The sequence below is a fragment of the Gracilinanus agilis genome, chromosome 2, assembly GCF_016433145.1.
Source record: "Gracilinanus agilis isolate LMUSP501 chromosome 2, AgileGrace, whole genome shotgun sequence".
Taxonomy (NCBI): Eukaryota; Metazoa; Chordata; class Mammalia; order Didelphimorphia; family Didelphidae; genus Gracilinanus; species Gracilinanus agilis.
In genome coordinates, this window is record NC_058131.1 from 305,726,931 (window position 1) to 305,741,619 (window position 14,689).

General features: G+C 39.9%; 1 protein-coding gene across 1 annotated transcript; it reads left to right on the top strand.

The window, feature by feature from the left end:
- Nucleotides 1–421: 421 nt before the first annotated feature.
- On the top strand, nucleotides 422–14,363 carry POP4 (POP4 homolog, ribonuclease P/MRP subunit). Its single transcript, XM_044661434.1, has 7 exons — nucleotides 422–637; nucleotides 2,513–2,565; nucleotides 7,699–7,922; nucleotides 9,467–9,544; nucleotides 9,708–9,769; nucleotides 11,511–11,612; nucleotides 12,642–14,363. The coding sequence occupies exons 1-7, from the start codon at nucleotides 598–600 to the stop codon at nucleotides 12,776–12,778; spliced, it is 696 nt and encodes a 231-aa protein (XP_044517369.1). The 5' UTR covers nucleotides 422–597; the 3' UTR covers nucleotides 12,779–14,363.
- Nucleotides 14,364–14,689: the final 326 nt, after the last annotated feature.

Sequence of the window (14,689 nt, forward strand, 5' to 3'; positions counted from 1 at the left end):
AATTGTCGACATTAAAAACAAAAGAAAACAAACAAAAAAGCCCATAAGAGCCCCTGCAAGTCTGGCTCCTGCCGTACTCCATTTCCCTGGACGCTTCCCTCTTATTCGCGGCACGGAAGCTGAGGGAAGGGGGCGAGGCTGTTAAGGGCACCTACTCCCACTCCTCTCAGAAAAGAGAGAATCCATGTCAGGGTTCCATCCTTTTCCCTTCTCTGCTCTCTGCCCTATGCCTCGGAGCAGTGCTCAAACAAGCGGATATGGGTTGAGGAAGACCCTTCCGGTCGCATCAAGTCAAGCCCCGAGAAACTCAGAGTGGCGCATGCGCTCAAGCTTCATGTCGGCGCGCTCGTCTGACGCCATTCCTGTACGCCATCCACTGGCACCTGGCTTCCTCTGTAGTTCCTGGATTCTATTAGCCTGACTGCCTCCCTTCTTTTTTCTCCTCTTTCTCCTCTAGTTGCCCCAGCGTCGCGGCTTTGTCTCATCCCTCACGCTTCGGCAGCCAAGGCCGTGCAGGGTAGGGACGTTTGGAAGGCAAAAGGAAGGAAACAGGAGAGGCTGGAGAGACGACTCCGTGAGCACGGCGCGGGCCTCACGATGTCATCAGCCAGAGCCGGAAGCGCCGCGGGAACGGAGCGTGAGTGGGGACTGGGCAGCGCCAATCCCGGCAGGGAAGATTGGCCTTCTATTTTTCATCTTCTGTAACCTTAGGAGAAGGCCTGGGCGTCCCACACCTTGTCCTTCCCTTCCCCCCGGCGCGGCCCTAGGCTAGCCCTCCTTTGATCCTCTTTCCTACGCCTCCCCAGCCTTGGTCTCATCGTGCTGTACAGGACATCTCCTAGCCCCTTCCAACTGTGGTTTTCAGGCTATTTCTGCTCAACGAAAAAACTGAGACTTTGAGAGGGGAATTAGTTTGCCCAGTCAAAAAGTAGTATCTAGCAGAAGCAAGATCTAAAAATCAGACTAGTTGAAGGAACTGAGGATTTTATCTTGTAAAAGAGATGTAATGAAGGATATATTTGTTTTCATTTATTTCAAAGGCCGACACGTGGAAGATAAACTTGTTCATAGCTTCGGGACAGAGAGGAAAAAGTTTTTTTACAGATCAAAAAACAGGTTCAAGTTAGAAGCATTTAGATGGTACAGTGAACAGCATTCCGGATCTGGAGTCACAAAGAATGGAGTTCAAATTCTGCCTCAGATATTTATTAGCTTTGTGACCCTGTACAAGTTAATCTCAGCCTCAGTTACCTCATCTGTACAATGACAGTAATAATAGCACCTACATCCTAGCTTTCTTGTAAGAATCTTTGTAAAGCTTACTTTCAGGAACTTAAAGTACTATGTAAATACTATCAATAAATATTAATCAGTCACTAAACATTTATTAAGCACCTCCTATGTGACAGGCCCTGTGCTAAGTGCTGGAGAGACAAAAAAAGGAAAAAGACAATCCTGCCCTAAAGAATTTATGGTTATTGTTGTTATTATTAAGCAATTTGTCTAGGATACACATAGGTAATGAATGAAAGAGCCAGGATTCAAAATGGAGTCTTTTGACTTTGAATATTACCACCTTTCATACACCATGACCCAGCAGAGGTGGACAATGATGAATTGGAGCAAGTTGTGTGAACCTTTTTTACTAGCCACTTAGATATTGAGCCAGTTACTTTTCCTCACTGTTCCTCAGTGTCCAGCCATACAAACTAGAATAAAGAAATTTTGATCTCAGAGGTTTCAAAACATTCTGAGCTCCTCAATAGTAAAGCATGAAGTAAACATAGGTGATTTGAGCTGTAATTACATTATGTATAAATTCATTAAGAATTCTTTCTGCAGTTCTCATGTCCCCCAAGTTCAGTGGCATATTACTTCTTAACATCCTTGGGAAGAAAATAGCCCCGGAGCAAAATGAGAGACTTATCTGCTACCCTGAAACTCTCCTCCCTTCCCTACATATTAAATAGCCACCTTTAGATTTCATTTATTAGATGTTCAGGTATCTCAAATTACAACTTTCCCCATCCTGGTTTCTATATATTATGTATCTGTGTAAATAATTAAATTGAAATTTGAGGGTAGTTTTGTGGAAGCTACAGATGACACATGAAGGCCAGCAGGCAGAGAAAAGTTTAGAAAGTCAGAAATGCACAAAATATCTGAATAGTATTGCATAACACCAACATTTTATCTTTTAATGCCATAAATGTACACAATTTCTTTTTTAAAAGTCAAAATAAGTAAAATACTAAAGTGTGCAGAAAGAACATGAAAGATAACAGAAAACCCACAAAGGCTAGAAATAAAGAGATATCTTAAAAAGTTTAGTAATACATATAAGGTACTCCATGAAAGAAAAAAATCAGCCTTTTCTGTTACAAAGGGAAGACTAAAAAAATTTATACATACTGTCCCTAGCCCCTGTGATATGGAGGGGATACCCGAATTCTTAAATACTGGGGTCACAAATGGAGGCCCTAAAGTGATAACCTTTTTCTTTGCTTTCTAGGCTTGATTTACCAAGCTTTCTCTCAAGAAGAGGCCAAAGAACTTGATATTCAGGTACAATATTTATCATAATTTGCTAATCTTTAAAATCTTTTTGGAGAGGGAAATGGGAAAGGAGAAATGATGAAGATTGAAAATAGGCTCTAGCAGTATCATAGACACTATGTTAAAGCTATTTTAGTGATACTCTGCATTTTTTGTGAATGTCAAACTGGTCCACTTGCCATCGACCATCCTTGGCACTTAAGTGTTTTTGTGCTGTGTCTACCTCAAATCCCTTTAAAATATAAGCTCCTGGAGGGCCACAGGGAAGAGAAAGAGAGAGTAAAAAGAAAGAACCATATTTCTGTTTTGTCTTCATATCCCCAGCTTCTACCATATAGTAAGCATTTAACAGATAGTTGTTGGATTGGATTAATAAATTTAACCAGAGGGACAGTTGTTCGAGTGATCTGTGTCTTATAATATGGGATGTAAACAAGAAAGAAGAATACTTGGTCATGACCATCACAAAACTACCCCATATGTCATTGTCTGATCTTGTCTATGCCTTATAGACCCCTAAAAAGTATTACATATAAGGGGGGTTTATGCCACATTTTCTAGCATCAAATGGATCTTGTCCACTTTGGGAGACAAGACTTCAACATGCTTGAAAATATAGTATGTGGGGGGCAGCTGGGTAGCTCAGTGGATTGAGAGCTAGGCCTAGAGATGGGAGCTCCTAGGTTCAAATCTGGCCTCAGACACTTCCCAGCTGTGTGACCCTGGGCAAGTCACTTGACCCCCATTGCCTACCCTTACCACTCTTCTGCCTTGGAGCCAATACACAGTATTGACTCCAAGACGGAAGGTAAGGGTTTAAAAAAAAAAAGAAAATATAGAGCCTGGCCTCATCAGTTAACTACCAGTTGCATGGTATAGTCATTTGTCATAGGGGTTTTGAGAAAAGAGATAACACTGAGAACTGAAGTTATCAAAATAATTTTTTTAATTGTTTCATTTTTAAACCTTTACCTTTTCTCTTAGAAGCAATATTGAGTATGGTTCCATGCAGAGAGGTAAGGGCTAGGTGATGGGGGTTAAGTGACTTACCCAGGGTCACATAGCTAGGAAGTGTCTGAGACCAGATTTGAAAACAGGACCTCCCTTCTTCAGGCCTGGCACTCTCTCCACTGAGCCACCTAGTTGCCCCAATGCCATGGTTTTTTTATAAATACAGCTATTCTTGAATTGCAGCTTGAGGACCTGTGACGAATTGCTATTTCTTTTTAAAAGACATAAATTCTTCTGTTGAAAAGAGGAGGGGATGTGACTAGGAAACACTCCACATTTCTAAGGCTGACTGTAAGAAATAAGGAATTTGGGGAAATGGTGTTGGGTTTTTCCTTGGTGTTCAACATGCCACTTTCTATTTAACACAGTGGTCTAACACAAACCTTAGCCCTCTTGTAGTAACCATCTTTAATACTTTCCCTTCTATTAAATATCCCTTGTGGCCTTAGAATGGACTTCATTCATCCCGGTGGATTAATGCCCAGGTCATGTCTCTCAACTCATGTATGCTTGTACTTCAATTTCATTGGTGTGAGGGTGGGTATTCATTCAACCTTAAGCTTTGCAGACAGCCTTCAGGAATGATGACAAAGAAGTTTTATCACCATCACACCCACCTAGAGAAGAGCCCCTATGCACTTGGCCAGGCTAGCTAACCCTAAACTTGTAGTCTTTCTAGTTCTGTTATACTTGCCAGAACTTTTGCTTTGCTCTCTTAGCCCCCATGATACCCAAACTCCCAAACCACAATGAAGCATCAGAAGAAAAAGCCACTCCAAGGAAAACACATATGTAGCAGTGTCTTTTTTCTTACTAAGGACTAGAAAGAATTCTGTTGCCATGTTGTTCGGAGTACTTTTAGTCAAAAGGAAAGCAAGATGAAGGTCAGTATGGCCATTCACTGTGGCAAGACTTATCATAAGAGACATAAACTGGCAGCTGATTTGAGCCTCTCACATTTATGGGCACTAAATAATTGGGAGCAGAAGAGAAGAAGTCATACTGATCCTCAAATGAAAATGGATTCCAGAAGAGTTTAGATAATTTATGGATAGCATATTAACATGTTTTAAAAGGAAGTTATGTGATGTCTGAGGGAGAAGGGTCTTTACTAACCAAAGGGATCAGAAAAGGCTATATAATGAAAGTGGCACAGTTTGGATCTAAACACTGAGTTTAACAAGAAAAGAAAGTGATAGAAAATATTCCAGGCACAAGGAGCACCTTGAACAAATTCATACAGTGTCATGAAGTCATACAGGAAGCATGTGGAGTCCCTAGTATGTACCAGGCACTGTGCTAAGGCAAAACACAGTACTTGTTCTCAAGAGTCTCCCAGTATGATGTCAAGTGGACTTTACCTGAGACCTGAAGGAAGTGAGGAGGGAGAGAGTGTCATGGAGACTGGTGTCATCAAGGACCCCAGTGTCTTTGGATCACAGAGTATCTGAATGGAAAAAGGTGAAAGAAGACTGGAAAGGTAGGAAGGGTCCATACTATGAAAAATTAAAAAACCCAAACAGAGGATTTTATATTTGATCCTTAGAATAATAGGGAGCCACCAGAGTTTATTGCATAGGAGGATAATACAGCTAGACCTACACTTTGAGAAGATCTGTTTGACAGCTGAGTAGAGTTTGGACTGGAGCAAGGAGAGACTTGAGGCAGGGAGACTAATCAACTAGCTAGCCCTTGTGGTTAGGTGTGAGGTGATAAAGGTCTGCACCAGGGTGGTGGCAGCATAGGAGATGAGGAGGGGCATATATGGTAGACCTTGTGCAAATAGGCTTGTTAGGGCCTGATAAGAGACTGGATTTAGGGAGTGAGAGAGAATAAACTGTTAGGAATGACACTTGGGTTGGAAGCTGGTTGACTGGGAGGGTGGTAGTGCCTTCAACAGTAATAAAGAAGTCAGAAAGAAGAAATGATTTGGGGAGAAAGATGAGTTCACTTTTGGACATGTCTACTGGGTATCCAGTGTGTGAGTTTTGTGTTTTTGTTTTTGTGGTAGAGCAGAGGTGTACAGGGAGGGCTAAAGGCTAGAAGGATGGGGTCTACCAAGTTGTAAAAGGTCCTAAATGACATTCAGAAGAGACTGAATTTTATTCAGGGGACAGCAAGGAACCACTAAAGAATTTGGAAAAGAGATCAATGCATAAGACACAATCAGATCTGTGTGTAAGAAATGTTATTTTGGCAACAGTATATAGAACAATTTGAAGGTAGAGAAGAATAGAGGTGGGAGGACCTTGTAATTGTGTGCAGTGACTAATCATGGCTTTGGAGAATTTTTGAGGAAGCAGAAATGGTGAACTCACTATGATTTGAGGCATTTATTATTGGTCATGACCAATTTTTAAAATTTCTTTTGCTTAACAGTACTTCTTCTTAAAAGGGAGGGATCTGCATTGGGGAGAGAGGATGGAAAGAAAGAGCCTTGGAAAATAATAGCCAGAGGACAAAAATAGATGTCAATAAAACATCTAATAAAGAATAAAAAATGCTTAGAAGAATTGTTTGGCCTTCATTTGGAAAAGGACCAATGACATTATGGTGTAAGTGTCTTGACTTGTACATGAATTAGATTTAAGTGAGGCAGAGTTACACAAAGTTGTTGGCCTCACTCTTATCTTCCAGAGTCATCCAAGTCTAGTGGTGAGACAAAAGCCAAGGCAACTGGTGATGACCTAGGATGCCATGGAAAACCTTGATGTCTGACCAAGTGCTACAGGGCCTGCTTCAGCCATTTAGGTTATTGGAACAAGTTGTTCTCATCCACCTTTTTCTCCAGGGGAAGTCTTCGCACGCTTGGAGTAGATACACCCATAACTCACTGATTGACAGGTTTGTGGCCCATCAGTTACCCTCAGCCTAGTGCCCTGATGGCAAATCTATGAAACATGTGTCAGTGCTGACAAGCATAGCCATTTTTGATGACACCCGGCCACATACAGAGAAGTATGGGGCCGCATGCTTAGGATGAAACATTTGCTGTAGTGTAGATACTCTGTGCTGGAGGTCTGTAGGCTAAAACAACTGTCACTAAGCAGGTAAGTTAAATAATTAGTTTTTGGTTTATGAATACAGTTATATATTACAACTATATATTTTTGTTATCTAAACTATAAACATTGCAAAATTCTGGGTTTTTTCTCTAACGCACCATCCAAGTTATGCTCGGTTCTTGGATGAATTTTGACATACCAAGCTCAAAAGGTTGCCCCTCACTGGCCTAGTGTATTCCATCTGCTGAGATGCTTTACCCAAGGTGTGGCCTCTGAGAATGCTACAGCTTCTCAGAGCCATGGGTGAGAGTTGAGTACCAAGTGAACCACCGAAGGTGGATAAGCAGCCCTGAAAAGTGTTGAGCAAGCCCTCACACTAGAGGGGCTAGTTCTCCTTAAAACCCCAGACATCCCCATTTAGAAAAGTATAACCATACTCTAGGTGCACGGTAATTAGGAATATGATAATTGTACTAAAGTGGTAGCAGTGTGAGATCTCCTGGTGGTGGAATGAATATAACTTGCCATCTTATTGGCTATGAGAAGTGTTAAGCTGAAAACCATTTCATAGCATTTGCTTATTAGTCCTTTAGTAATTCCTAGGCAGGTCATTTAATTCTTCCCTCAAGTGAAGAAAACAGGAGAAACAGAAATCCTTCAGAAAGGAAGGCCTAGAGATAGGAGATCCTAGGTTCAAATCTGGCCTCAGACACTTGCCAGTTATGTGATCCTGGGCAAGTCACTTAATCCCCATTGCCTAGCCCTTACCACTCTTCTGCCTTGGAATCAATACACAGTATTGACTCCAAGACGGAAGGTAAGGGGTTTTAAAAAAAAAAAAAAAGGGAATCATGTTTTCCTTCTAAGACACTAAGCCAGTAATGTAGGGGAATTTGATTCAACAAACATTTATTACGCGTATGTATACTAAAGGCACTGTGATTACATAGACAAAAATTTAAAATCTCCATCCTCATGAAATAGGGTGATTGTAAGAAAAAAGATTATTCTGGACATTCAGAGAGAATGGGTTCATCATTAACAACTGTGGTGAAGCTGTCGGGCACCAAATCCAGCTTGCCCTAAGTTAAACATTCTGTCTTTGGGCTTCTTTCTCTCCACATAGCGCCATGGATCCCGAAAAGCCGAGGCCTTCCTGAAAGCGTTCCTTAGGCGAAGCATACCCCATCTGACTGAAGACAAACTCCATGACCACCTGCATCGCAAAGCAGTTGTGCTAGAGTACCTTCCCCCAAAGAAGCCCAAAGAAAGAAAAAGAAAATCCAAAGGCTTCTCTGCAAAGCAGAGACGAGAGTTGCGTCTCTTTGAAATTAAACCAGAGGAGCAAAGGTAGGAGATCTCTACTCCTCTTTCCCACCTCCATATGGAGGTGTGAAGTCTCATTTGTGGTGGGGTTGTAACTGGAGAGCCTAACAGTAGGTAAGATGTGGCTTGCTCTTGTTTTTATAATCTGTGGCCACAAGAGGGTGCCCTTCCATTACCAATGTTTCTCTATGTTTTACTTTTTTTTTTTTTTTTTTTTTTTTTTAAATCAGAATGGCCTGAAAGGGAAGGATGCCTTTCATTTGGTTCCTGCCTCAGTTCTGATTGCTAAGATCAGTGTCATGAACGAAACCATTACCCATAGCAACGAGCAGTTTGTCTTTAGGTTTTTAATGTAGGAAAGAGGAATTGGCATTTCTTAAGATCTGAGATTTTTTATGTGACTTTTAATAGCATTAGATATAGTTTTATAGCTAAAGAAGGTACCACCCACAAGTGTCAAACATTTTTATAAAGGACTTGTCACTGTGCTGTGGGAGTACATCTTCCTTCCTCTTGTTGATGCTTCATCCCTCCTTGGCCATAGTTCTTGGTTTCCTCATCTTATGATTGCTTTTAGCCACTATTTTAGAATTGTAGCTAACAGCCTCCCACATTCCAGACTACAATTTGAGAAATCTGATTTACAAGTGTTGGTATATTGTTGGTGGAGGCTTGTCACAAAAACAGTATGTTTTGCATAGGGAAAGAGGTTCCTGCCTACAGTGGTATTGTCTGGGTGAATACATCTAAGAACTGGAGCCAACAGATGGCACCTCATTAACTTACACTTAGCTTCTGCAGCACTTTACCATATACAAATTCCTATTCTCTCAACAATTCCATAAGGTAAATAGTACTGATGTCCCTGATCTACAGATAAAAAGACTAAAAGTCAAAGAAACAAAGTGACTTGACCATTGTCAACAGCTAGTAAGTAATAGAAACCACACTCTAGCTTTGGCCTTCTGACTCCAGACTTAGAGGTCTTTTCTTTTATATAACACTACCCATGAAGAGGGCAAGCCTCCTCAACTACAAACTTTTCCAAAACATCACTTAGAAAAGTACATACCAAGTATTTGAAAAACAGTTCTCACATGAAGTTTTGTGCAAAAGAATCTTCATCATTAAAGTCAGAATTGCCTTTGGCAGTAATCAAAAGCCTTCTGAGTTGAGAACTGAATTGTTGGTAAAGCTAGGTATTAGAGCACCAGAGTGTTATTTTTTCTAGTGTTATTCATCCATTGGCAACCCAGGCAAGATAAATGCCTTTGTTTAAATCCTTTGGTTGTGTATTTTCCTGCTGATACTGCTTAAAATGGTAGTATTTCCTGATTTCACTAAACTAAAAGGAAACTATGCGATTTTAATAGTTGTCACTCCCTCCTAGTTAGAATGCTGTGTTCAAAAAGTTTAATTTCTTGGAATTAGGTTGACTTTTAAAAAATATTTTCTCAGAAAACTTGCAACTTACCAACAATACCATTGCTTTTTCATATATCCATGAAGAGAATAATCTTTGTTTCATTTTGTCTAACCTCCCTGATATATTCTTCAATTCATTCTAGATACAACCTGTTTATCCCTCTGCATAATCTCTGGAAACAATATATCCGGGACTTGTGCAATGGTCTTAAGCCAGATACGTAAGTTAAATTTCTTCTGCTCCTCATTGCTACTGGAAATGCAGCATCAAGAGGCAGTCTTATGGTTCTCTTAACTATATCAGTTTAAAGTTGTATTTATGTGTCTGATTCTTTCAGAGCTCTGGAGTCGGAGTGTGAAACAATTAAATCTTTTGTCTTATAGGCAACCACAGATGATTCAAGCCAAGTTATTAAAGGCAGATCTTCATGGTGCTATTATTACAGGTATATTTGATAAATTATGAGTGATATCACTGTAGTTACATTCTTAGTAAATGTCAATAAGGTTTAAAGTCAATGTGTGTAAGGGTGAAAAAGGGGTTTTATGGGTTCAATATATTAAAAGGTGGTCGCCAGAGGATTGAACTATTATCAATCCTCAATTAAGAATAATCTCGAGTCAAAATTGACTTTTATGGAAGTTTATTTACAATTAGGAAGGTTGAAAGTAGGGAAATTGAGAGAGAGAAACTCTTGACCCAGCAGTTGGGGCACAGAGGTTAATTAAACAAGGCTTCTAGCCACAAGGCCTTTTACAATTAGAGAGGCAAGAGAGGCCTCCCTGAAGGTAGAGCCTCCAGAAACGCCAAGGGAAGAGAAAGAGAGTCAGCCTAATTTACCCACGTGATAATTCAAAAGGAAGCAGTCAGAGGTCCCACCAGAGACTCAGCGTTCCAACACTCCTCCTTGAAATAGAAGAGGTCCTCCCAAGATGCTGCTTTCCACTGAAGCCCTCCACTGACTGAGGACCTTCTCCTTTTAAAGGGGTCACTTATGCATCACTTCGTGTTCCTCCCTCCTAATTTGCATGTCCAATCACAATAGACATTTCTCATAAGACCACCTAAGGGGCGGGTCAGTTGATTCTGATTTGTCCCTCACTCTAGCACATGTGGGTTATGGACCTCCCAGAATTAGAGGTGTTCTCACCTTTGGTGATTAAATCTAAAGATGGGCAGTGTAGACTTAATCTAATTATCACAATCCCCCCTGTGATCATTTGGGAGACTGGGCTCCCCAATTGATCATTTTACAAAATCATCTTATACCCCTAAAGTTCTAACTACAATAGTTAGAGATAAGAGGTAAGTAGAAGAGATAGAAAGAGAGAGAGAGAGCAAAACCAATGTTTTGCTAGGCACATTAACAAAAAACCAATTAGGGGACGATTGTCATACTGTGAAAATAAAAATAGTTCTAATGAGGTTCTTAAATGATACTATTCTCAGTGCAGAATTAGAGTCCTTTTCTTTCACTTGATTTAAGAATATAAGGAAGAAGTGGGAGATGATCCACAATAAAAATTCTTCACAATTAACATATTTAAAGATATTAGTAGAAGGAAACTTGGTAGGTAGTATGTTCAAATTCTGTATATAATTAGCTGCTTTTTAATAGACTGCTGTATATTACCCATGTAGAAAAATGAGTCTCTTCTCTAATTCTGTAAAACTATAAGACCTCTTGATACTGTCTAGCATTTGTCATATTTATGAGCATTTAGCTCTAGAATTATGTTTAATGATTAATTGGCCACCCCTGCATTTGGTGCTTGGCCCTAAAATAATAACAGTACCATATAACCATATAGACCTTTATAGATTCTCAAAAGTGCTTTCACATCCCATATCTCAAGTCACCACTTCTGCCTCTGTAGAACGCACATTCCCAGAGGACATTGAGGGGCAGTGGAACACTAAACCAGGAGTTGAGGAACCTGGGTTCTTACCTTACTTCTGCCACCAACTAATTATGTAATTCTTGGCAAGTGATTTCTTGTTGTCAGGCCTCAGTTTCTTCATTTGTAAGAAGAGAGAGGAATGGAAGGTTGGTGGAGAGAGGTGGGGAAGATTAGTCCAGTTAATCACAAATGGCCCTGCCAACTCTAGTGATCTACATATGTATCCATGTAAAGGCCTTGAGCAGCCATAGAAATTGTTACCATTGTTTCTGTTTTGCTCTTTAGTCACAAAATCCAAATGCCCCTCTTATGTTGGTATTACGGGAATTCTTCTTCAGGAAATGAAGCATGTCTTCAAAATTATCACCAAAGATGACAAATTAAAAGGTATGTGGCCACTCCCCTTTAGGCATTACAACCTTGAGGGCACAAACATTCAATAAGTAAGTTACTACTATTCTGTTCAGAGGATGTCTTTGGGTAGTTGTGTATGTCTGATCCTATAAAGCCTGCTGTGCAGAATACTCAGGCACGTGGAAATAATTAGCCCAGCTTCAGAAGCTGTTTCCCTTCTGACCCCATGACCTTCCCCAAAATGGCCTGGTATCTGCAAGTCTGGATAACCAGAGTCACCACACCAACAGGAAAAACTTGCTGGGAGTAGGAAGGGTTCATCATTTGCTGCCTTTTGCATCAGGAGGACAGTTCACCCCTCTGCCTATTCCTAAATGCCAAGTATAAACTTCAGTATGGTCAGCAGTCTCCCTTCAAAATGCTGAGACTTGGGAAAAGAAGGGAGAAAAGGACATGGAGGAAACAAAAAGTTGTACCTTCCCACATTCTTGGACATCTTTGCCTTCATAGGCAACATTCTTGGTTCAAGGACAGCATTTTCAAGCTTGATATGTTGGAGACATTGTTCAAGAAGAGAATGACTGCAGGAAAGAGTATTCTTAAAGTTGCCACATTGTGGTGGCCTACTTATTGAAGACCCAAAGGTTTCAAAACCCTAAAATTCTGTTCATTAATTCAGTGGTATGTTTATTTGGTTGTTTAGTTACTTATTTTGATTTTAGTATTCTGATGCATCCTACTTAAATAAGAGAAGATAGTTTAAAGTATAGATAATTTTCTCCAGAAGCATTAAGCCAAGGTGAAATTTGAGAGTTTTGTTTATAAATATCTTGCCTTAGAAAATCTATATCATAAGTGTTAAGTGTTACATTGACTTGCCTTTGTTAAAAATAGACATTGCTGCAGAAAATTTTTCCCATACATTCTGTGGACATCATTCCTATCAGAAGTCAGGTTTATTTCCATTTCCACATTGATAACTTTTATGAATGATGATGAAATATATAAAAGCAACTAAGTGCCAGGATTTCTTCTCATTTATCCTCCCCCCTTCTCTTTTAGTTATTCCCAAGTTAAACTGTGTGTTTACTGTTGAGATCGATGGCTTCATTTCCTATATTTATGGGAGCAAGTTCCAACTTCGATCAAGTGAGCGTTCTGCAAAGAAGTTCAAAGCAAAAGGAACAATTGACCTATGAACTCATGACTGTTTAAGAAAATATCACTTCAGTTCAGAACAGTGTGAAGAAAGCAGGCGGCCTGAACTGGCAGCTGGCTCATGTTTGGTGCTTTGCTCTTTAAAAAAAAAATACTGCCGGGCTAGTGAGTAGCTCATTTCCAGCTCATTTCTCCAGTTCAATTGTTAGTTGTCTTTTCTTTCCATATTGTTTAAAATTCTGTGTGTGGTCTGCCTGCCTCTTTGGTTAAACAGATGATTTTCTGGTTGCATTATTTTCTAGTGAGATTGTTGAGTCCCTTCAAGTCTGTTGCCCCCTGGAATAGCAATATCATCAGAAAGAAGCTACAAAATCACTGGCTGTTATTTTGCAAATTAATAGTTAGGGCCCATATTGACATTCATATCATCTACTCTTTATACCTCCATAGCATATTATATAGAGAGAAATATAGACTGTAATGTTTTCAAGAGCCAGGCCTGTATGACATCATCTAGAGAAGAGTTAAGGCATTTGGGAGGAAAGAGGATGATGAGGCTTTCTCTCCCGAACTTCTGTGCCTTGTGTCTCCCTCTACTTCCCAGAAAATTTATCCTGGGTATCTTTTGAAGCTGTTTTAGAAAACTATGATATCTGTAATAACTCTTTGAAATGTGAATAAGAAAATGGACTTATAATATTTATGCAATATACATATTTTTTAAAATAGTTCCTTTGACATGGAAGTTTCATTTTTTGGTTGACTCTAATGTGCTAGACCAATTTTATTGGTGCTAAAAGCAAGCAGGACTCTCAAAGACCAACTCATTGTCTCTATGATGTGAGTAGAAATGGCAGGCTTTGTCTTGAAATCATTTCAGTCATTTTTTTTAAACCCTTAACTTCTGTCTTAGAATTGAAACTAAATATCATTTCTAAAGCAGAAGCGCAATGAGGTCCAGGCAATCAGGATTAAGTGACTTGACCAACTTTACACAGTTAGAAAATGTCCAAGGCCACTTTTTTTTTTTCAAGTCAGGTTCTACCAACTCTAGACCTATCCTATCTACCTAGCTGCCCTCATGTCATTCATTTTGGTGGAAAATCCTAAATGGTATCAGTGCCCTTAAGTGTATTTCCTTCAACAAACCAGATGTGTGCCAAAGATCATACTTGGCACCCTCCTTCCTCACCCTCAAAAACCTCCTTACAAGACACAGAGCTTTTTAATGCCCTCTTTGTCTTTGAGCCACTCATTATAGGCAGTTCATAGTAAGAAAAAGAGACTATTACATACAAGGTAGATGAATATTTACTCACACCAGATAATGGGCATCTTTGAAATGAGGACTTGAATGCTGTGACCCTGAAATGTCAGGTGTGCCCAAAATTACTATTTTCTGTGTCCATGACTTTGGATACCATGACTTCCCCTTCCTTGTAGGTTGACAGGAAATGTCTCTCCCTTACTCTGATATTTTTGAGCAATGTGTGGCTATTTCTGCCCTACCTGTAAGCTATGATCATAACTACCTGCTTTCTTGATGGGAAAATAAATCTCTCTCTTAGTTAAAGTGGTTTGTGTTCTGTTTTAACTGGCTGAAAGTGCCACATTCATAACTGAGTATCGTTAATTCTTAATAGGTGCTATAACTTTCTTTCCTAAACCATCCTGTTCTTACCAGCCAGCACTCATTGTAAAAGGCTTCTAATGTTGTATAAATATACAGTTGCTTTCCAGAAAAGTTGTTGGTGCCACTTGCCATGTGAAATCTGTTTTTCATTTGGCATTGACTCAAGTTTCTGTGTGAGTTGCTTGCTACTTAAATCACAAATTTCCTGTCCTCTCCTCCCTCCTCCCTCACCCCCAATTAAGAGGACTTGGAGAGATCACCTTTCTTTGGAGAAGGTCTGAGGACTCCTGTGTCTGGGAGGCAAATGGTTAGTGCTCCC